Source organism: Lates calcarifer, unplaced genomic scaffold (assembly GCF_001640805.2).
Source record: "Lates calcarifer isolate ASB-BC8 unplaced genomic scaffold, TLL_Latcal_v3 _unitig_642_quiver_1497, whole genome shotgun sequence".
Taxonomy (NCBI): Eukaryota; Metazoa; Chordata; class Actinopteri; family Centropomidae; genus Lates; species Lates calcarifer.
Window position 1 is genome coordinate 71 of NW_026117870.1, and position 20,099 is coordinate 20,169.

The window sequence follows — 20,099 nt, forward strand, 5'->3', positions numbered from 1 at the left end:
TCAAAGCGTCACATCAAATCCTCCCTCGGCTGATGGGGCTTCGACGTGACAACAGTTGGGACAGTTTATTGTTATTTTTTCTGTCCAATTTCAGGACAAGAATACAGTGAAAGGGCGCTACAAAGCCGGAAGATGAGACTTCTTCTTCGTTGATAAAAAAGGAAACCGACAGAGACAGCTGACGTCACTGGCGACATCTAGTGGCATTTTCGTTTCTTTCTTTTTTTATTTATTTATTTGTTCTTTCTCTTCAGTATAAGATTTAACACTGTTTTAATATAAACAACTTATAAATCACGATAAGGCCTTTATTGATAAAAACCGATCATGATTGTGTACATAATTTAACCTTTAAATGACACATGAATTAACTCGATGTAAAATAAACAAAATTAATAAAAGGAGATTTTAATTTGTCACTTAATGTTTCTTCCTTCTGTCTGTAAATGTTGAATTAATTATTTAATTTTATAAATGCAACAGCAAAATATATTTTAATGAGGTTTTTTAAATTTTACTTCCTGTGTCTGGCTTTTATATTCCATCCCGCAATCTTTGTCTTTTCCCTGCTTTAACATTTACAGTTTTCATTTCATCATCACTTTTATCTAAAAATGAGTTAGTAGGTTGTCATTTAAATATTAAATAACAGCCTAAACAGCCTAAAATATCTGGTTGCTACATGTGCTATATTTACCTCTTTTCACTTCAAAGATCAGTGGAATATGTTATTTGCTCAGAGGTGCAAAAACGTTTGCATATAACTGTACCTACAGTAGCCTATACAACACACATCCAGATAATGTTGAGGGTAAAGTTAGGGGCTTTCTGTAGCTACCTACCTCTGTATCTACCTTCGTCCCTAAATGACACTAACCAAACACACAAGTAGGAGAGATTTGTTTGATAAAAAAATAAAATAAAAGGTTGGTGTGGGCAACTGAACTTATTTCTGCCTCTGAAGTTTGACTCATTTAAAACTAATGCAGTCTAACTGGTGACTGGTAATTCTATTGTTTTGTACAGTCTATTTATATCAACGAGGGTGGACTAAATAACAGGAAAGCTCTCTGTCTAATATGCAGTCAAGCAACAGCACAGCCTGCGAGTGGAGCATGCTTTTATTGTGAAAGTCCGGTTTAAGATAGCAACAATCAGCTGATCGCTCTCAGTTGAAACGGCCGTGTCTGTGTCTTTGGTGGCGTCTTTGATAAAAAGCTAAAAAGCGAGCCGTGGGCAGAACCGTTAAGGTAAGAAGAAGGTCTGTCAGACCATTTACACAGACTGGGCTGTGGTTACTGATGCTGCGCTGCTTTATATGTTTACATCGGGTTATGTAAACATAGAGCAGCTGAGAACTAGCTTACCTCGACTACACTGACATTTAGTCGCTTGTATTTGTGTTTGTTGTTTGCTAAAACTTTAACACTATCGCATTGGACCCACAACACGTATTTATTGTTTTTTTTTTTTTTTTTTTTTTTTTTTTTTTTAAATACTTTTACAGTCTCTTATCTTAACACGAAAACATATCTGCACACAAAGGTTACTGTGTCATTTCCAAGCTAAAGCCAATGCGGTCAGATGCAACAGCTTCAACAGCTTGCAAACCCTTCCTTCATGAAAGCGAAACTGTTACAGAGAAATAGGTTGTCCGAAATAATTTTGGAGGCGAGGTATTTTGTTTCTACTATTTTGTTCACGCCATTTACCTCACTGAAGGTTGTTAAATAACTATCATGACATGAAGAACAGAAATGTGAAATGAGGACATTGTCCTTGAGAAACAGTAGAATTCAAAATAATTATTAGGGCAATAATAGGTACATGGACAAAAAATTAACATTAGTATTCCAGTCATTCTTTTTGAAAGTTAAGATATCTTTAATACCTATTTGATATTTTGTTAAAACTTTCTGTGAATGCAGATACAATTGTTTCATAAACGTGTTTCAAATCCAATCCTTCCCTTTTTCAAATTCAGGTTTTGTTTTTGTCTAATTCCATTTTAATTTCAGTGCCAAGTCTTAAATCCCTGTACAGCACATACATCACATGCATATAAGATACCTTATCACCAAAGGGATTATGACATGAATCATATGAGATGTCATTGTATCTCATGTTGTAATATTTGGTCTATAAAAAGTTGTTTTTTTTTCCTGCAGGTGCTGGAAGTCAAACCAGTAAAAGCTTAACGACGAAAGAGAAACTGAAATGGCCCCAACTCTGGTCAGAAAATTATCACTTCATCAGAATATAGAAAATTAGACCATAAAGTGTTTTAGGTGTTTTTATGTTCTGTTATAGTAATTACAGGTCATTATGCCCTGGGCAACTTTTATAGCATCTATGTGTCCAAGGTATTATTCTTTGTAGCATGTCATTTAATTTAATTTGATGTAATTTATTTTGAAAGTCTTATCTTTGTTTAAGCCCAGAGAGTTCAGTCAGGTCAAACGCGCTGCAGTTGTTGCTGAAACAGTCTGTTATAAAGCCAAAACATTTTTTTTACTTTTTTCCAAGTATGATGTGAAACCACAGCCTGGGGACCTGATAGAAATCTTCCGTGGCTCCTACCAGCACTGGGCTGTTTACATCGGCGATGGCTTCGTTGTTCACTTGGCACCACCCTGTGAGTCCCACCACACAACTGTCTGGACTGTGACTCCCAAACCCTAACCAGTCAGGAACAAAAAGCACCTTTATCTGACAGCCCACATCCACTGGGACATGTAGTTTTTCAGATCAGAATATCACACAAATTATATTGCAATATTTAGTGGACAGGCTGTGCAAATGATGTCTTCTTCTCTCTCTTTCTGTCACTCCTTTTTATTCATAGCGGAGGTCCCGGGTGCAGGCTCCAGCAGTGTGATGTCTGTCCTAACGGAGAAGGCCATAGTGAAGAGAGAGGAACTGTGGGACGTGGTGGGAACCAACCAGTGGAAAGTAAACAACAGTATGGACGATAAGTACGAGCCCCGCTCAGCTCACGTCATTGTGAAGGAGGCCCGTGCACTGGTGGGCAGGGAACTGCCGTACTGCGTCTTCAGGGGGAACTGTGAGCACTTTGTCAACGAGCTGCGCTATGGCAAGGCAGAGTCCCGGCAGGTAGGTTGAGACATGTTGATCTTGTATGCAACACACTGTTTGGACCAGGGGACAGGGTGCAGCCAGTGCAGTCAGACTTATGTAAGTACGTGTTGAAGAACTGAAGAGCGAGTATGTCCACACACTGATCTGTGAGTTTTAACAGGAATAAAACACAGATCCTCCACATTACTTATTATGGCTCTTCAGCTCTCTTCAAAAGAGAAATGCCACAAATTGGCTGAGCAGAAACAAATATCAAAATGTCATCACAGCCTTAAGAGTGCAGACGTAATTATGAAATGATATGAAGGATAAAATGACTCTCAAAAAGCAATGTAGAAACTTTGGACTACATAAGGGGGGAGGAAACGTCTGTTGAGGGAAACACTGCTTTATCTTTTGAGACAGCATTAAAAGGTTTGTAGTCTGTTAGGAAGCATGGCAGCTGTGATAGCTTGATTTCATTTGTTTTGGTTTAGCTTGATTCAGTAGTATTTAGTATTCAGACTCTTTGCAATGACACTTGAAATTTAGTTCAAGTGTGTCTCATTTTTCTTGATCACCTTTGAGATATTTATGCACCTTGATTAGAGTCCATCTGTGGTAAATTCAAAGTAATGGACATTACCTGGAAATGCACACACGTGCCAAATCTCACAGCATATAAGGTCTCAATGCATATCAGTGCAAAAACCAAGTCAAGTCGATGACGGAAAAGTTCATTTGGACTTTTTTTTCTTTCTTTCTTTTTTTTGAACTTACTTGAAAGTATAGAAGTACTTAATGTTATAACAGTTCTCTTTTGTTTTTGTAAATGCATCAGTGGATGATGCAGATTTGTAAAATAGTGGTGTCTGATAATCCCATGTGGGATGGGCCAGATGTTTGTCATGACACAGAAACTATCCACCAGTCAGTCACACCATCAGGGACGACAAAGTCCGGAAGTCATCCATCATTATTTATCGTTGTTCTGCTGTTTTCACAGTCTGCCACATGAAGACAGTGTGTGTCTATTGGCAGAAATGGAATATAACATTCACAAATATGTCTTCATTAGTGTATAATCACCTGAAAATAAGAATTGTTGTGTTTTCCTTACATTACAATGAGCCTTTTAAATCTACAGACTGAGCACTGCCATGTTTCTATAGTAGCCCAGAATAGACAAACCAACACTGGCTCTTGAGAGGGCTTTTCAAGTTTGTCCATTACTTTAAGGCCACAGGAAATTGAGGGGTGATGGGAATTCATTTGTTTGCAGTCTGCAATCTCACCACTAGATGTCACCATATCCCATGTCCTTTGATATTTGCTCAGAGAGCAGACCTATTCAACAGCACAGTCTTCATTTCTTCTGTCCATTGCTTTTTTAAAAAGAAAGGATCTTAGAGGTATAAACAAAATAAGTAAATAAATCCCAAATAATCCAGTGATACTTTTCCCAGGGTTGTGAATAATTTGTTTAATGGAGTTTTGAATGTTAAGAAATATCCCTATATCCCTGTCACTCACTGAAAGATGTGTGTTTGTCTCTGCAGGTGCGTAAGGCAGGAGAAGCAGTCATGGTGGCAGGCGTGGCAGCAGCGGTGGGTCTGGGTATTGTGGCTCTGGTAGGAGCTCTGTTTGGAGGAAGTAAAAAAGAAGACAAAAACAAACAGTAATCAAAGTCCTGAGTGACCCGTTCACTGGCTTGATTAACAGATCACCAGCAAAGCCTAACTCATACTGACCATGATCGATCTCAACCACAGATAACTCTGCCAGAGCTGTGGTTGATTTCTACCTTATCAGCTCAACTTTACCTCCATCTGTCCCTCATGTCTTTTTTAGTTTAGTTGAAACAATGCAAAGCTGGATGGTTTTGGGATCAAGGCATAATATTTTTAGACTTTTTCAAATTTCTACAGATAGCACATATAAGCACAATAAACAGGATTTCCACTAATCAAGGTGCCAAGATTAAACATGTTTAAATGTTTTAATAAGACATTTTGAAGATGACTGAAGATATTTTTTTGGATTGCAGATTCTCAAGGGTGGGAGTGGTCTTTTACTTTTCAGGATGAATAATTCTAAACAAAAGTGGTTGCTGATAGCTGCTTATGAAGGAGTGTTGGTTATTTCAATCAAATCTAAATGGTGACTGCTGTTAGCCAGTACTTAATAAGCTATCTAACAATCAAATTAGCAAAATAAACTAATATAATGATATTGTTACATCTGACAGAAAAGCCTTTTAATGTCATGTTATACAACTTTGACATTGTCTGATTATTGTTTGTAAATTATTTGAATAAAGAATAATTTGTGTGAATCCTAGTCTGTCTTTCCTGAAGAAGTACTCATTTAAAAGTGAAAGTACTAATACAACAATAAAAAATAATCCACCACAAGTAAATGTTCTGCATTCAAATATTTAGCTAAAGAAAAAGTATGAGTGGTATCAACAAAACACAAATGTAAATAAACTCTATATACAGTCATTTATGCAGCCTCTCAGTTCAGCTTCAGTCTGTCACAGGCTTTTTTAGTTCCCAGTGACTTCACCTTTTTTATTAATAGCCAACTTCCAGTAGCTTCCTCCATTTCTGGAGCAACATAAACAAACAACAGTGATCCAGTGCTTATAAGCATATGGAATATGTCACGAGCTGACATCAGCTCAGCCTGAAAATAGAAATATTCAGCTGTAAACCTGGCATTAAGGGGACAGTGTTTGTCTACTCACACCAAAATGTAATCAGTGAGTTTGGGCAGAAGGTTTTGTTTGATGTGATTTCTGTGTGATATTATTTCCAAATGTTTGGTAACATCTTTTTGTGTCTATGTTGTCAGACACCATGAGATAGAAACTCTCAGACACTGCAGCCAAGGGACCTCTTACCGTATGTGCAAACACTAGCTCGTTTGGTCGAAACCCTGCACTCTCCCGAGTCACCTCTCTGGCTGCGAGTGAACCCTCTTCCCAGTCTCTGCTAAGCCCTGGGCAACATGCCCACAAGCTGAACTTGAAAGTTCGCTCCAGTGCGCCCTGACTCTGCACATGATAAGCGGAGCTGTTGGACACGGAGCTGCTTCAACACCTGCGAAAACTTTCAGGAAGAGAAATCTGAACCCCGATCCGACTGGACGACTCTCGGAATGCCAAATATAAAAATGAACTGTGAGAGCGCTCGCACCACAGACCTGGTGGTTATTGTGCGCAGAGGATACGCAGCGGTGTAGCAGGTTCTCTGACAGATAATGGCCAAACGGTAAATTGCACCAGACTTCGCACGAGGTAAAGGACCTACACAGTCCACTAACAGATGCTCGGATGGTTGTCTGACAGCAGGAACAGGACACCGTAACACAGGTTTTAACGTTTGGTCAGGGCTTATCGGTCAGCTGGCATGTATGACATGACCACGCATGTTTTTCAATGCGTGGCCAAAAGAAATGTCTAACCTGGTCATATGTTTTCCTCTCACCAGAGTGTGGGCCACTTTTAACACTGCTTGCTGGAGTTCAGCTGCATGGCAAAACTATCTGGAATAGAGGATCACCCTGAAAACCCCGCTGTGCTGCACCCACTCTCTTCCCAGCGGCGGATCAGCAGAAAACTTTGGCATCAAACGCAAGTTACCCAAGATATCAAAACCATCTACTGACTGCTCGGAGAAGAAATCTCTCACTTGCCTCATCCTCAGCTGAAAGCTTACTTTCTTTGATCAATTCCAATTTGGCCTGTTCCGTCTTTTTCTAACTCTGCTTTCAACTTGAATTTATCATGTTCAAGCTGTAACAAAAGGAGCTCTTTTTGCCTTTCAAATGTTAAACCGGTTGTCATCACAGGCGGAGACAACACGTTAACGTGAGGAACATCTGATGCACTCTCAGTTAAAACTTTCTTGTCCCCCCAGATTTGACTTTAATACGGCCTTCACTCTGTCTGTCTCTTATCACCACATCGATGACATATTTTTCTGTTATTGTCAGCAACTGCTCTTTAGTACACAAGTCCAACAGCTCCTCCAAAAAATTCCTCCACCATACACACACATACACACACACACACAAACAAACAAAAAGGTCACTTGAGGTCACTCGAGTGTATGGATGTATCTCAAGCGACTGTAGTTTAAAGACACTGGTGTCTGCAGGGTCAAGTTGCTGGTTATTCAGTACTCCAGGCTACAATTACACCATGAAGACAAAAGAACACTTTAAGTAACTCAGAGAAAAGGTTACTGAAAAATTTAAGTTAGGGGATAGATACAAAAAAATTCCAAGTCACTGAACATCCCCTTGGAGTTCAGTTAAATCCATCATTAAGAAATGGAAGGAATATGGCACATCTGCTTAGAACAGGCCGTCCTCATAAACTGAGTGAGCAAGAAGGAGACTAGTGAGGACATCCACCAAGCCACCTATGAGTCCTCGGAAGGAGTTAAAAGCTTCAGCAGCTGAGATGGGAGAGACAACTGTGGCACCTGGGTTCTTCATTGGTTAAAGCTTTATGGGAGAGTGGCACAGAGAAAGCTCCTATTAATCTCAACTAGAGTTTACCTAAGGGCAGAGCTGAGCTTTGTGGCCATCAGACTAGACGCTATGTTTGGTGGACACCAAACACTGCACGTCACCACAAACACACCATCCCCACTGTGAAGCATGGTGGTGGCAGCATCATGCTGTGGGGATGCTTCTTGGCTGCATGCCCTAGAAGGCTTGTTGATGGTAAAATGAATGCAGAAAAATATAGGGAAATCCTGGAGGACAATCTCATCCAGTCTGCAGGAGATCTACGACTTGGGAGAAGATTTGTTTTCAAGCAAGACAATGACCTGGAGCATAAAGTGAAAGCTACACAGAAAAGGTTTAAAGACAACAAGGTGAATGTTCTGGAGTGGCTGAGTAAAAGCCCAGACCTCGATCCAACAGAGAATTTGTGGGTGGACTTGTTCATGCCTGATTCCCATGCAACCTGGCAGAGCTTGAGCAGATTTACATAGAAGAGTGGAATAAAACTGCAGTGTCCAGTGGTGCAAGCCTGATTGAGACCAACCCACACAGACTCACTGCTGTGATTGCTGCTGAAGGTCCATAAATACTTGAAGGCAGTGAATATTTATGCAATCACTTATTTTACATTCTACATTTTTAACGAATTAACATTACTTTGTAGAGATCCGTTTTAACATTTTTTTGTAAATTCTTGTCAAAAAATTATATTAATGGTGACTCCATTTATACAAGCAATAAAAGGGGAAACATCCAAGGGCATGAATACTTTTTATCGACACTGTATGTATAGTTGTCTCACGTATACCGAAGACTCAGCACTAGACATGATCAAGCTCTTTTGATATGATAGTGGTGAGATTAAATGAATTGATAAAGAAGTTGCTATCTGTGTTGCTACATGACCTTCATATCTGATATTTATGACTCTTTCTTTGGAACATCTATTGTTACTTTTACCACTGACCAAGAACACGTCCTTGCAGTTTTGAGCAGGTACGTGTCACCTGACTCTACCCCACCTACCTAGTCATCTGTTTCCAGCTCATAGTCTATACACAGTCCATTTCAGCTAAGTTCCTGCCAGATTGTCCTTTGTGCTAACCAGCCTTATTTTTGCCTGCCTGTTTTTGACCACCTGCCTGTTTTTTTTGGATTTTGCCATTTGCCTGATCTCTGCCAACATGGTCTGTGTTTTATTCTATAGTTAAAATCAAACCTTTGTTTAAACATTACAGACTCTTTGCATACTCTTTACAGATACCATTAATGCTTAAGCACAATAGTATACCACGTGTGTTAATATATGGTTTGCAAAGATCTGAAGTCACTGCCCTGGCTTCATGAAGGACAGCTTAAAATGCACACACAGACAAGGAAAAAATAGTATCCTCATAATGCTGCGTTCATAGACTCATCTACTTTTGAGCAAACAAATAAAAGAGCAACCATGCTAAATACACACAGACACCTTATCACCAAAGGGACAATGACATTAAAATCACATCATTGTATCTCATGTTGTGTGTTAATATTTGGTCCACAAAATGATTTTTTCCTGCAGGTTCTGAAAATCAAACCAGTTCAAGGTTTACAGACGAAAGAGACACTGAGATGGCTTCGACTCAGGTTTGGAAATTATCAGTTCATCAGAATATAGAAAATCAGACCATTGTATTTTCTGTGTTTTTGTGTTCTATCATAGCAATTACAGGTCATTATGCACTGGACAACTTTTATACTGTGTACTGTATGTGTCCCAATACTGTCCATTTATTTAAAAAGTCTTATTCTTATCTTTGTTTGAGACCAGATTATATCAGAGAGTTCAGTCAGGTCAAACGTGCTGCAGTTGTTGCTGAAACAGTCTGTTACAATGTCAAAACATTTTTTTTCTGTGTCTTCATATCCAAGTCTGACATGAAACCACAGCCTGGGGACCTGATAGAAATCTTCCGAGGCGTCTATGAGCACTGGGCTGTTTACATTGGCGATGGCTTCGTTGTTCACTTGGCACCACCTGGTGAGTCCCACCACACAACTGTCTGGACTGTGACCCCCAAACCCTAACCAGTCCCAGTCTGGAACAAAAAGCACCTTTAACTGACAGCCAACATCCACTGGGACAAGTAGCTTTTCAGATCAGAATATCATCTTAAATTATTGTGTTGGTTAAACTGATTAATCATTCATAAACCACTCAAACATAAATTATATTGCAGTATTTAGTGGATAGGCTACACACTGCAAATTATATCTGCTTCTCTCTCTGGCTGTCACTCCTTCTTATTTATAGATGAGGGCCTGGACGGAGGCTCTGACACTGTGGTGTCTGTCCTATCACTCAAGGCTATAGTGAAGAAAGACAAGCTGTTGGACGTGGTGGGAAATGACAATTGGACGATAAACAACACCCTGGACAAGAAGTACAAGCCCTTCCCAGCTGACAACATTGTGAAGGCTGCCTGTGTGCTGATAGGCATGGAGCTGCCTTACAGCATCAGCAGGTTCAACTGTGAGCACTTTGCCAATGAGCTGCGCTACCACAAGGCTGTGTCCCGGCAGGTAGGTGTCAGTCTTTAATAGACAGGACCCTGTTTGGACCAGGGGACAGGCTGCAGCCAGTGCAGTCAGACTTGTGTGAAAGAATACAAAAAACCAAAAGATCTTTTACATTATTTATGGCTTTCAGTTGTCTTCAAAATAGAGATGAAGCTTAAACAGCGCAGCAGAAGGTATAAGAAGGGAAAATGACTCTTATAAACCAATGTAGAGACTCAGAGGCGAGGAGAGAGAGTCTGTGAGGGGGACCAAACTGTACACTGCTTTATCTACCTGTAAAAAAAACCTGGTTACTTCATCAGTCCTCTCTAAAAGGTTTGTAGTTTCATCTTTTGTGAAGTATGATGGCTGTGATAGATTGACTTCAATTTAGTTTAATTTGATTCATCTATGATGATGTTTTGTTTTGTCCAACTTTAAAAATGCACACACAGCTATGTTCAGCTTTTCTTCTACTCTTCAACAACATAGGTTTAATAGGTTGGTTTAATAACACTTTAGAGAGTAAACATTATAGAGTAAGTTTTTTTTAAGCTTGCATGTATCCTGTGTATGATTATTCTGCAGAAATTCACCTTGAATTTTTCTGTGTGAATCAGTACAAAACTGTGCTATGAGATATTTTCTTGGTTTGTCTTAATATAATACAGTCTTTTCCAATTAAATATTTTTAAATACGGAAAGAATATAGAAGTACCTGTAACAGCTTTTGCTATTTTGTCATCTCACTTACTGAAAGACGTATGTTTGTCTCTGCAGGTAAATGCAACAGGAAAAAAAGTCCTAGTTGTGGTTGCAGGTGTAGCCATAGGCTTGCTGGTGAGTCTGGGCATTCGATCACTGATGACCTGCCAAGAAGAAGAAGGAGAAGTAAAAGAAGAAGAAGAAGAGGAGGAGAACACACAGTGATTGAAGTCCTAAGTCAATGATTCACTGGCTTGATTAACAGATCACAAGGTCTTTTCTGCCACTTAAAACGTTTCAAAACAAAAAATAGTTTACTTGTTTCTAAATTATTTGAATAAAGAATAATTTGAGTGAATCTTGATGGTAGTCTGTTTTTCCTGAGAAAGTAGACTACTCAAATAAAAGTACAGATACAACATAAAAATAATCCACTACAAGTAAAAGTTCAGCATCTGTGGAATGATCCAGAACAACTAAGATCCATGGAGGTTCCATCCCACAACCCACAGGACCCAAACAATCCACTACCAATGTCCTGGTGCCAGACACCACACAACACCCCAAGATGTTTGGAGGAGGCCACTGCCATTGGAGAGTGTTGCTGCCATGGGGGGATGTGCTTGGTCTGCAAAAACATTTAGTTGGGTGGTATGTGTCAAAGTAACATCCAGATGACTGTCAGGACCAAAGGTTTCCCAGCAGAACATTGTATTGTGATGAAATGATCAGTGTTATTCACTTTACCTGTCAGTGGTTTTAATGTTGTGGCTACACACTGAGATGACTACTAACAAGACACAGGTGGGGATGAAAAAAAGGAGGGAAAACGAGACAAAGACAGGAGGTAAAAGCACCACTGACGAGACAGGACAAGACTTCAAATAAAAAAAGGAAGTACAAGGACACAAGGAACATGACGGAAAGGGATAACAAATAAAAACAAGAAACCAGAAATCAACAGGAATTTAAAAAATTAGGCACTAGGGGAAAAAAAAAACTAATTTACAACAAAAACCAAGAAACCAAAGACACTATGGGTGCCGTTGTGACATCGGTGCCCCAGATGTAATCAGCAAGTTTGTGCAGTAGGTTTAGTTATATGTGATTTCTGTATGATATAATTTCCAAATGTTTGGTGTCATTTTTTTGTTTCTACACTGTCAGACACCATGAGATACAAAGTAAAGCTGTGGGCTTTCATTAGTGTTTAATTACCTGAAAAAGTGTGAAAGTGAAAGTGTTGTGTTTTTGTTATATTACAATAAGCCCTTTATTTTAAGTCCTCTTCCATAGAATCCGCCTGTCTGTTTCTACCTACAAAACAGACAAACCAAACTCTGGCTCTAGAGAGGTCCTTTCATGTTATTATACCTGAAGGTCACTGCAGGTTCCTCTAGATGCTTGGAGAGAGAGGGGTAAGGGGTATTCAATTGGCTGCAATCTGCAACCACACCACTAGATGCCACCAAAACGCAACATACTGGTCCCGCAGAAAGAAAGAAAGACAAGAAAATTTGAACAAAAAACAAACATAAAATGGAATTATATGAACCTGCAGTTGGTAATTTTTCAGAAAACAGATCTATTGAATAGCACAGTCCACATTTCTTCTGTCCAGTACATTAATAAAAAAAGACGTAGTGGTATAAATAAAGTAAATGGTGGTATTTTAAAAAGCCCAAATAATCCAGTGATACTTTTCCCAGGGTTGTGAATAATTTGTTTAATGGAGCTTTGAATGTTAAGAAATATCCCTATATCCCTGTCACTCACTGAAAGATGTGTGTTTGTCTCTGCAGGTGCGTAAGGCAGGAGAAGCAGTCATGGTGGCAGGCGTGGCAGCAGCGGTGGGTCTGGGTATTGTGGCTCTGGCAGGAGCTCTGTTTGGAGGAAGTAAAAAAGAAGACAAAAACAAACAGTAATCAAAGTCCTGAGTGACCCGTTCACTGGCTTGATTAACAGATCACCAGCAAAGCCTAACTCATACTGACCATGATCAATCTCAACCACAGATAACTCTGTCCAGTCTATGTGCAGGTGTCTGTGAGTAAGCAGGAGCTGTGGTTGATTTAATTTTTTTGTTTTTACATTGTCAGACACCATGGAATAGAAAGGAAAACGTTGAACTGGGAGGGTCACATACGTATTACCTGTTGATGATTAAATGCATTGTTGTCTCTCTAGTTTGCATTTTCTATACTAAATTATTAAATGTTACCACTCTCTAATATACAGCAAAGATTAGTGCATATTAATGACACAGGAAAACACACATTATTTCCACTGACGAGCTGAAAATAATATATTATAATATTACATTATATTAAAGGAACATGTTTTTATTATGATGAACCTGTTGTGGGACACATTATACACTCTCAGCTTATATGGACAGAAAACTTCAGCAGCAAATTTCCTCTTCCCTAAAGAACAATTAAAGACTTCTTCTGTGAGTAAAACCACTGAGTAGAGCTACACATGCTCACAGAACATGGTCTCTCTAAGAAATGGGGCAGGATTTTAGCTCTTTTCATCAACAGTAGTTTGATAGATTTGGTAGCTCACAGATTCATTTTTGCTTTCCACTAAATCATCAATCAATTCCACAAAAAGACATAGACCAAAAAAGACTTTCACACAATTAAATGCCATTTGATCTGTTTCACTTTTCTGTTATAAAATTATCATATTATTAAAATAAAAATGTATTCAATTAAATATAAAAAATCAATACAATTATAAATGCTGGAAATAACTGTTAAATTAATTGGGACAAGTTGAAGTTGAGTTAAACAAAAGTCGGGAGGATGAGGGGTCTCTGGTCAGAATCTTTATTTGGGAAAAAAGAAAAAACTAAATCTGGAGGCTGAGTGTTCTGGAGAAGAGAAGAGCCTGGTTACACTTCCTTACACTTATGACTTTATAGTTCAGTCTGTTAACATGATGATAACCTCTGGTTATCTCTTTATTTCCAGGGAAGTGTTTACTGAGTTTCTGGCACAATGGAACATTCAATAGAGAATTTGTGGGTGGACTTGTTCATGCCTGATTCCCATGCAACCTGGCAGAGCTTGAGCAGATTTACATAGAAGAGTGGAATAAAACTGCAGTGTCCAGTGGTGCAAGCCTGACTGAGACCAACCCACACAGACTCACTGCTGTGATTGCTGCTGAAGGTCCATAAATACTTGAACGCAGTGAATATTTATGCAATCACTTATTTTACATTCTACATTTTTAACGAATTAACATTACTTTGTAGAGATCCGTTTTAACATTCTTTGACATTTTTTGTAAATTCTTGTCAACTCCATTTATACAAGCAATTAAAGGGGAAACATCCAAGGGCATGAATACTTTTTATCGACACTGTAAGTACAGTTGTCTCACATATACTGAAGACTGTTAGTGCCAGACATGATCAAGCTCTTTTGATATGATAGTGGTGAGATTAAATGAATTGATAAAGAAGTTGCTATCTGTGTTGCTACATGACCTTCATATCTGATATTTATGACTCTTTCTTTGGGACATCTATTGTTACTTTTACCACTGACCTGACTGAACATGTCCTCCTTGCAGTTTTGAGCAGGTACGTGTCACCTGACTCTACCCCACCTACCTAGTCATCTGTTCCCAGCTCATGGTATATATACAGTCCATTTCAGCTAAGTCCATGCCAGATTGTCCTTTGTGCTAACCAGCCTTATTCAGCTATTTTTGCCTGATCTCTGCCTGCCTGTATCTGACCACACATCCTGACTTCGCCTCCTGATAACAAAGGTGAACTGTTTTGAACTTTTTAGTCCTGAATCCTGATGGGTGGGCTATGTTTATGTTTATGTTTTATCTTATTCAGTCGTGGCACTCATGTTGTAATATTTCTGGCAAGAGGTCTGAGTGCTCTCCTTTATTTCGTGACCAAAGTCTGTTGAGTGATGTTTACAAGAAAACTATGGTCATTCACTTTTCTCCATTTAGGCGTCTGGCCTACAAAGTTATGTGTTATTTTTAAAAATGTTAAATAATGTGAGATAACAGAAATGGTTTTCTCTTTGGGCTTCAAAAAGTTATTTAAATGAAACCAAACCAACAAGGTTGGAACCATTGATTTAATCTTTAACAATCAATTATCAATCTGTTTGACACGTTGAGCCTTAAGGGCAAGCTCAGTGACTCCTAATGAACAGATTCATTCTTTAATCAAAGTCTGGATATCTTTAATGCCTGTGTTTTATTTTACATTATACATTTTTTCAATGCAAATACAGTTGTTTTAAATAAATGTGTTTTAATATCACCCTGTCCTTTTTCAGGTTCAACTTAATTTCAACTTAAGTTCAACTTAACTTAATTTTTATTTCAGTGCCAAGATCTGAAGTCACTGCCCTGGCTTCATGAAGGACAGCTTAAAATGCACATACAGACAAGGAAAAAATAAAAGTATCCTCATAATGCTGCGTTCATAGACTCATCTACTTTTGAGCAAACAAATAAAAGAGCAACCATGCTAAATACACACAGACACCTTATCACCAAAGAGACAATGACATTAAAATCACATCATTGTATCTCATGTTGTGTGTTAATATTTGGTCCACAAAATGATTTTTTCCTGCAGGTTCTGAAAATCAAACCAGTTCAAGGTTTACAGACGAAAGAGACACTGAGATGGCTTCGACTCAGGTTTGGAAATTATCAGTTCATCAGAATATAGAAAATCAGACCATTGTATTTTCTGTGTTTTTGTGTTCTATCATAGCAATTACAGGTCATTATGCACTGGACAACTTTTATACTGTGTACTGTATGTGTCCCAATACTGTCCATTTATTTAAAAAGTCTTATTCTTATCTTTGTTTGAGACCAGATTATATCAGAGAGTTCAGTCAGGTCAAACGTGCTGCAGTTGTTGCTGAAACAGTCTGTTACAATGTCAAAACATTTTTTTTCTGTGTCTTCATATCCAAGTCTGACATGAAACCACAGCCTGGGGACCTGATAGAAATCTTCCGAGGCTCCTACCAGCACTGGGCTGTTTACATCGGCGATGGCCTCGTTGTTCACTTCACTACAACTGGTGAGTCCCACCACACAACTGTCTGGACTGTGACCCCCAAACCCTAACCAGTCCCAGTCAGGAACAAAAAGCACCTTTAACTGACAGCCCACATCCACTGGGACAAGTAGCTTTTCAGATCAGAATATCATCTTAAATTATTGTGTTGGTTAAACTGATTAATCATTCATAAACCACTCAAACATAAATTATATTGCAGTATTTAGTGGAAAGTATTTAGTGGAAATTATATCTGCTTCTCTCTCTGTCTGTCACTCCTTCTTATTTATAGGTGAGGGCGGTGTGGCGTCTCTCCTACACGACAGGGCTAAAGTGAAGAAAGAAAAGCTGCTGGCTGTGGTGGGAACCGACAAGTGGCATATAAACAACACCTTGGATAAAAAGTACAAGCCCTTCCCAGCTGACAACATTGTGCAGGCTGCCTGTGTGCTGGTAGACATAGAGCTGCCTTACAACGTCATCAGATTCAACTGTGAGCACTTTGCCAACGAAATGCGCTACCACAAGGCTGTGTCCCGGCAGGTAGGTGACTTTATCTACCTGTAAAACAAACAAACAAACAAAAAAACCCCTACCTGGTTACTTCATCAGTCCTCTCTAAAAGATAGATTGACTTCATGTGCTTTGGTTTAGTTTAATTTGATTCACCTTTGATAATGTTTTGTTTTGTCCAACTTTAAAAATGCACACACAGCTATGTTCAGCTCTTCTTCTACTCTTCAACAACAGTTTGCTGTAATGTATAGGAGTTGTGCTATGTATTTTAATAGATTGGTTTAATAACACTTTATATAGTAAATATTATAAAGGAAGTATTTTTCAAGCTTGCATGTATCCTGTGCATGATTATTTTTATTTTTTCTCTGTGTGAATCAATACAAAACTCTACCATAAAGATATTTTCTTTGTTTGTCTTAATTAAATACAGTATTTTGCAATTAAATATTTTTAAATATTTGAAAGAATATAGAAGTATCTGTAACAGCTTTTGCTCTTTTGTTATTGCAAATGATTTAGTGGAAGATGTACGTTTTGTAAAACAGTGGTGTCTTGTAATCTCATGTGGGATGGGCGAGATGTTTGACGTGACACAGAGACTCAGTCAGTCACGTTTTCAGGGACGAACAAAGTGCTGAATTTATTTCTATCACTGTCACTGCTGTTTTCATAGTCCACCAACTATAGATGGAGACATGGATTCAGCGTCTTAAGAAATATAAGAAGAAAACTATAAAATTGAATCATCTGAACTGATTTTTTTTCAGGAAGCAGACAAAGTAGACATTATCATGTCACTTACAACATACAGTGAGCTGTTTTCATGACAAGGAAGAAAAACATCAGTACATCTATCTACACTTGTCAAACCTATAGTATAGTCTATGTTTCTTCTATTAATTACATTAATTAAAAAAGGGGGATTTTTGTGGTATAAACAAAATGTAAAAATCCCATCTCACTTACTGAATGATGTGTGTTTGTCTCTGCAGGTGAATGAGGCAGGAGAAGTAGTCCTAGTTATGGCCGCAGGTGTGGCCATAGCCTTGCTGGTGAGTCTGGGCATTCGATCACTGAAGAATTGTGAAGAAGAAGGAGAAGAAGAAAAGGAGGAGAACACACAGGGATTGAAGTCCCAAGTCACTGATTCACTGGCTTGATTAACAGATCACAAGGTCTTTTCTGCCAATTAAAAATTTTCAGACCAAAAAATACTTTACTTGTTTGTAAATTATTTGAATAAAAAATCATTTGAATGAATCATGATGGTAGTCTGTTCTTCCTGAAGAAGTACTCACTTACATAAAAGTATGGATACAATATAAAAATAATCCACTACAAGTAAAAGTTCTGAATTCAAAAGTTTACTTGAGAAAAAAAGTAAGCTACATGAAAATTATCAGTAAAATAGAAATGTTCCTATGACTGACACATTACTGTATGTGACATTACTAGAGTTAGAGCAGCATTTTACTGCTGTTCCTGGTCTAAGTGTTACCAGTTTTAAATGCTTAATATACACTTAAGTAGTTTAGTGTAGTGGGTTCCAATTGAGGGACTGGGACCCTCCAAAAGTTCTGCTATAAATGTGTGTTTTCTTTAAATGTTAAATAATGGAAATTCTTTGCTCTTTAGGCTTCATATAGTTATTGAAATGAACCAAGCAAAAAGGCTGGAACGACTGGTTTAATCTATTAACAATCAACTCACAGTAGTACTAGGAGTACCAGCACTACAAGCAACAGCAGCAAAAAATATATGAAAATACATATACATTCAGATAGGCTCCAGCACCACCGCAACCCTTAACGGATAAGTGGTGTAGATAATGGATAGATGGATATATACATTCATGTTGGTCATGTGTTTCTCTATTGCAAAATAAGCTTTCATTGTGTTTCATGTCAACACATTGCTTTCTAACTAACTTTCTGTCCCAACACTTCTGGAAGTTACTGTTCATTACAAATGTTCTACTTTGAGAATCACATCATCCTTAGATTTTATATCAAGCTAAATTCTTTGAAAAATAATGTCACTATAGTTTCACACTACAAAGGTGCAACGCTCAGCATCCACAATGTGAATCTGTACATGGATATGGAGGAGTAAACATGGCTCCTGCCCAGTGAAACTTTTTTGGTAATATCTGTTATTGATTTGTTCCTTCAGGCACTGATCGTATCAGGCTCAGACAATGGCTAAAACTACAGTTAGCAGATCCCATCAACACTTGAACCACAGTAAACTAAAGCACTCACACATACCTCTGACAAGGCTAGAGCCAGAGCCTGGTGACTTGATAGAAATCTTCTGTGTAGGTTATCAGCACTGGGCTGTGTATGTTGGAGACAGAGACACTGTTCACTTAGTGAACCCCCCTGAGCCATTTTTTTAGTGTCTTTACAGTGTCTGAACTCCTGCTCCCAAACACTGGCCAAACCCTGTAAAGACCTTAATTTATCACCCTAGAAGCAATGCTGCTCTGCAGAGCACAGGTGTAGGTTATTTAGTTGATTAAACCAACATTTGATTCAACTTACATAAACTTAACTAATAAATGAACATCAACACTTAAAATGCAAACTCATCATAATAAAACACATTACAGTTTTCAGTGTACATATGCGTATAACTTATTTCTCCTTCTCTCTTTCTCATACCCTCATCCCTAGACAGCGTGTCTGAGCCATGAAGCATATTTCAGGTTTGGATTTGCAGAGGTCAAAAGAAAGAAAAACTCATTGATGTGGTCGGCAACAATAAGTGGCAAATAAATAACATACTGGACACAGAATACAAATCAAGGCCAGCCCAGCGAATTGTAAAAAATGCCCTTTTGTTTGTGGCTAAGGATGTGAACTACACAATGTCCAGTTGGAATTGTGAGCACTTTGCTTCAGAGCAACGCTACGGCAAAGCCACATCTTCACAGGTTTAACCACGTCACCTAACCTCCTCCTGTGCTCCCATCAAAATTACCAAGGCAAGTCTTGCAACTAAATGAGTGGTGTGTATATGTGTGTGTGCTGCCCACACCTGTCTATGGCTGCAACAACAGGAGCAGCAGTAGCAGCAATAGCAGTACCACCAGCAGATGGGGCGCTGCTGTGCTTGTCATCAGGAACAGAGTGCATGCATCAAGTCCTTCAGCACCCTACTCCTCCTGAACCTGCGTCTCTGTCAGTAAAATACAAAATAGATAGAAAATAGGTTTTAGAAATAATTTGGTTGTGTTGTGAGCATATTTTGACATCACATAACCCCAACCTACTGTTATGAAAGTTAGTAATTTTTTTAACCATTTATCTGTCAGAAATATTTCTTTAGAAGTAATAAAATCACTTAATATAAAAGTATGGATTGTTTACCAAATGGGCCAACTGGGCACAGGCCTTGGGGCCTAAGAGGTCAGGGGAGCACCATCCACAATACACTGGATATATGAAAGTGCATTGTTTCTGGTCATAATTGTATTATCTGAAATAACATTTTTATGAGTCAGAATGCCAATTGTGAATATCTGTAATGACATTTTACCAGTCACATGTATTTTTGATATTCAAAATGACCTTATGTATATATGGAATAAAAAGTATTACTAATAACAATTGAATTGTAGAGGGTTGATTCTGGAACGTTCATTCTGTGTATGAAGAGTGACGTAGTGAAT

The 20,099-nt window shown here is 38.5% G+C and overlaps 3 protein-coding genes across 14 annotated transcripts; all 3 read left to right on the forward strand.

Moving 5' to 3' along the window:
• The first annotated feature begins 1,089 nt into the window (after window positions 1-1,089).
• On the forward strand, window positions 1,090-12,858 carry LOC108879376 (phospholipase A and acyltransferase 3). Of its 2 annotated transcripts, none has more exons than XM_051069210.1 (5): window positions 1,090-1,250; window positions 2,169-2,232; window positions 2,527-2,635; window positions 2,846-3,114; window positions 12,648-12,858. In XM_051069210.1, the coding sequence occupies exons 2-5, from the start codon at window positions 2,218-2,220 to the stop codon at window positions 12,768-12,770; spliced, it is 516 nt and encodes a 171-aa protein (XP_050925167.1). In that variant the 5' UTR covers window positions 1,090-1,250; window positions 2,169-2,217; the 3' UTR covers window positions 12,771-12,858. The 2 variants fall into 2 exon arrangements, with proteins under 2 accessions (XP_050925167.1, XP_018526130.1); XM_018670614.2 differs by lacking the exon at window positions 12,648-12,858 and adding an exon at window positions 4,638-5,413 and having other exon boundaries at window positions 1,091-1,250.
• LOC108879378 (phospholipase A and acyltransferase 2-like) lies at window positions 6,082-17,686 on the forward strand. 11 transcript variants are annotated; one of them, XM_051069202.1, is made up of 6 exons: window positions 6,155-6,454; window positions 6,573-6,715; window positions 9,164-9,228; window positions 9,514-9,622; window positions 9,896-10,164; window positions 10,921-11,203. In XM_051069202.1, the coding sequence occupies exons 3-6, from the start codon at window positions 9,214-9,216 to the stop codon at window positions 11,068-11,070; spliced, it is 543 nt and encodes a 180-aa protein (XP_050925159.1). In that variant the 5' UTR covers window positions 6,155-6,454; window positions 6,573-6,715; window positions 9,164-9,213; the 3' UTR covers window positions 11,071-11,203. The 11 variants fall into 11 exon arrangements, with proteins under 11 accessions (XP_050925163.1, XP_050925162.1, XP_050925161.1 ...); XM_051069206.1 differs by lacking the exons at window positions 6,573-6,715; window positions 9,164-9,228; window positions 9,514-9,622; window positions 9,896-10,164; window positions 10,921-11,203 and adding exons at window positions 15,470-15,534; window positions 15,820-15,928; window positions 16,200-16,450; window positions 17,419-17,686 and having other exon boundaries at window positions 6,082-6,454; XM_051069205.1 differs by lacking the exons at window positions 6,573-6,715; window positions 9,164-9,228; window positions 9,514-9,622; window positions 9,896-10,164; window positions 10,921-11,203 and adding exons at window positions 15,470-15,534; window positions 15,820-15,928; window positions 16,200-16,450; window positions 17,419-17,686 and having other exon boundaries at window positions 6,083-6,379.
• Window positions 17,687-18,623: 937 nt separating this feature from the next.
• LOC108879375 (phospholipase A and acyltransferase 4) lies at window positions 18,624-19,455 on the forward strand. Its single transcript, XM_018670613.2, has 2 exons — window positions 18,624-18,823; window positions 19,124-19,455. The coding sequence occupies exons 1-2, from the start codon at window positions 18,624-18,626 to the stop codon at window positions 19,365-19,367; spliced, it is 444 nt and encodes a 147-aa protein (XP_018526129.1). The 3' UTR covers window positions 19,368-19,455.
• The last annotated feature ends 644 nt before the right edge of the window (window positions 19,456-20,099 follow it).

Bases quoted from the DNA above. Each gene is read 5' to 3' on its own strand.
- LOC108879375 (XM_018670613.2), top strand. From the start codon at position 18,624: ATGGCTAAAACTACAGTTAGCAGATCCCATCAACACTTGAACCACAGT. The intron at 18,824-19,123 runs GTGTCTTTACAG...TGAGCCATGAAG, and splicing joins CCCCCTGAGCCATTTTTTTA to CATATTTCAGGTTTGGATTT.
- LOC108879378 (XM_051069206.1), top strand. The intron at 15,929-16,199 runs GTGAGTCCCACC...TCTTATTTATAG, and splicing joins TGTTCACTTCACTACAACTG to GTGAGGGCGGTGTGGCGTCT. The intron at 16,451-17,418 runs GTAGGTGACTTT...TTGTCTCTGCAG, and splicing joins ACAAGGCTGTGTCCCGGCAG to GTGAATGAGGCAGGAGAAGT.
- LOC108879376 (XM_051069210.1), top strand. The intron at 2,636-2,845 runs GTGAGTCCCACC...TTTTATTCATAG, and splicing joins TGTTCACTTGGCACCACCCT to CGGAGGTCCCGGGTGCAGGC. The intron at 3,115-12,647 runs GTAGGTTGAGAC...TTGTCTCTGCAG, and splicing joins GCAAGGCAGAGTCCCGGCAG to GTGCGTAAGGCAGGAGAAGC.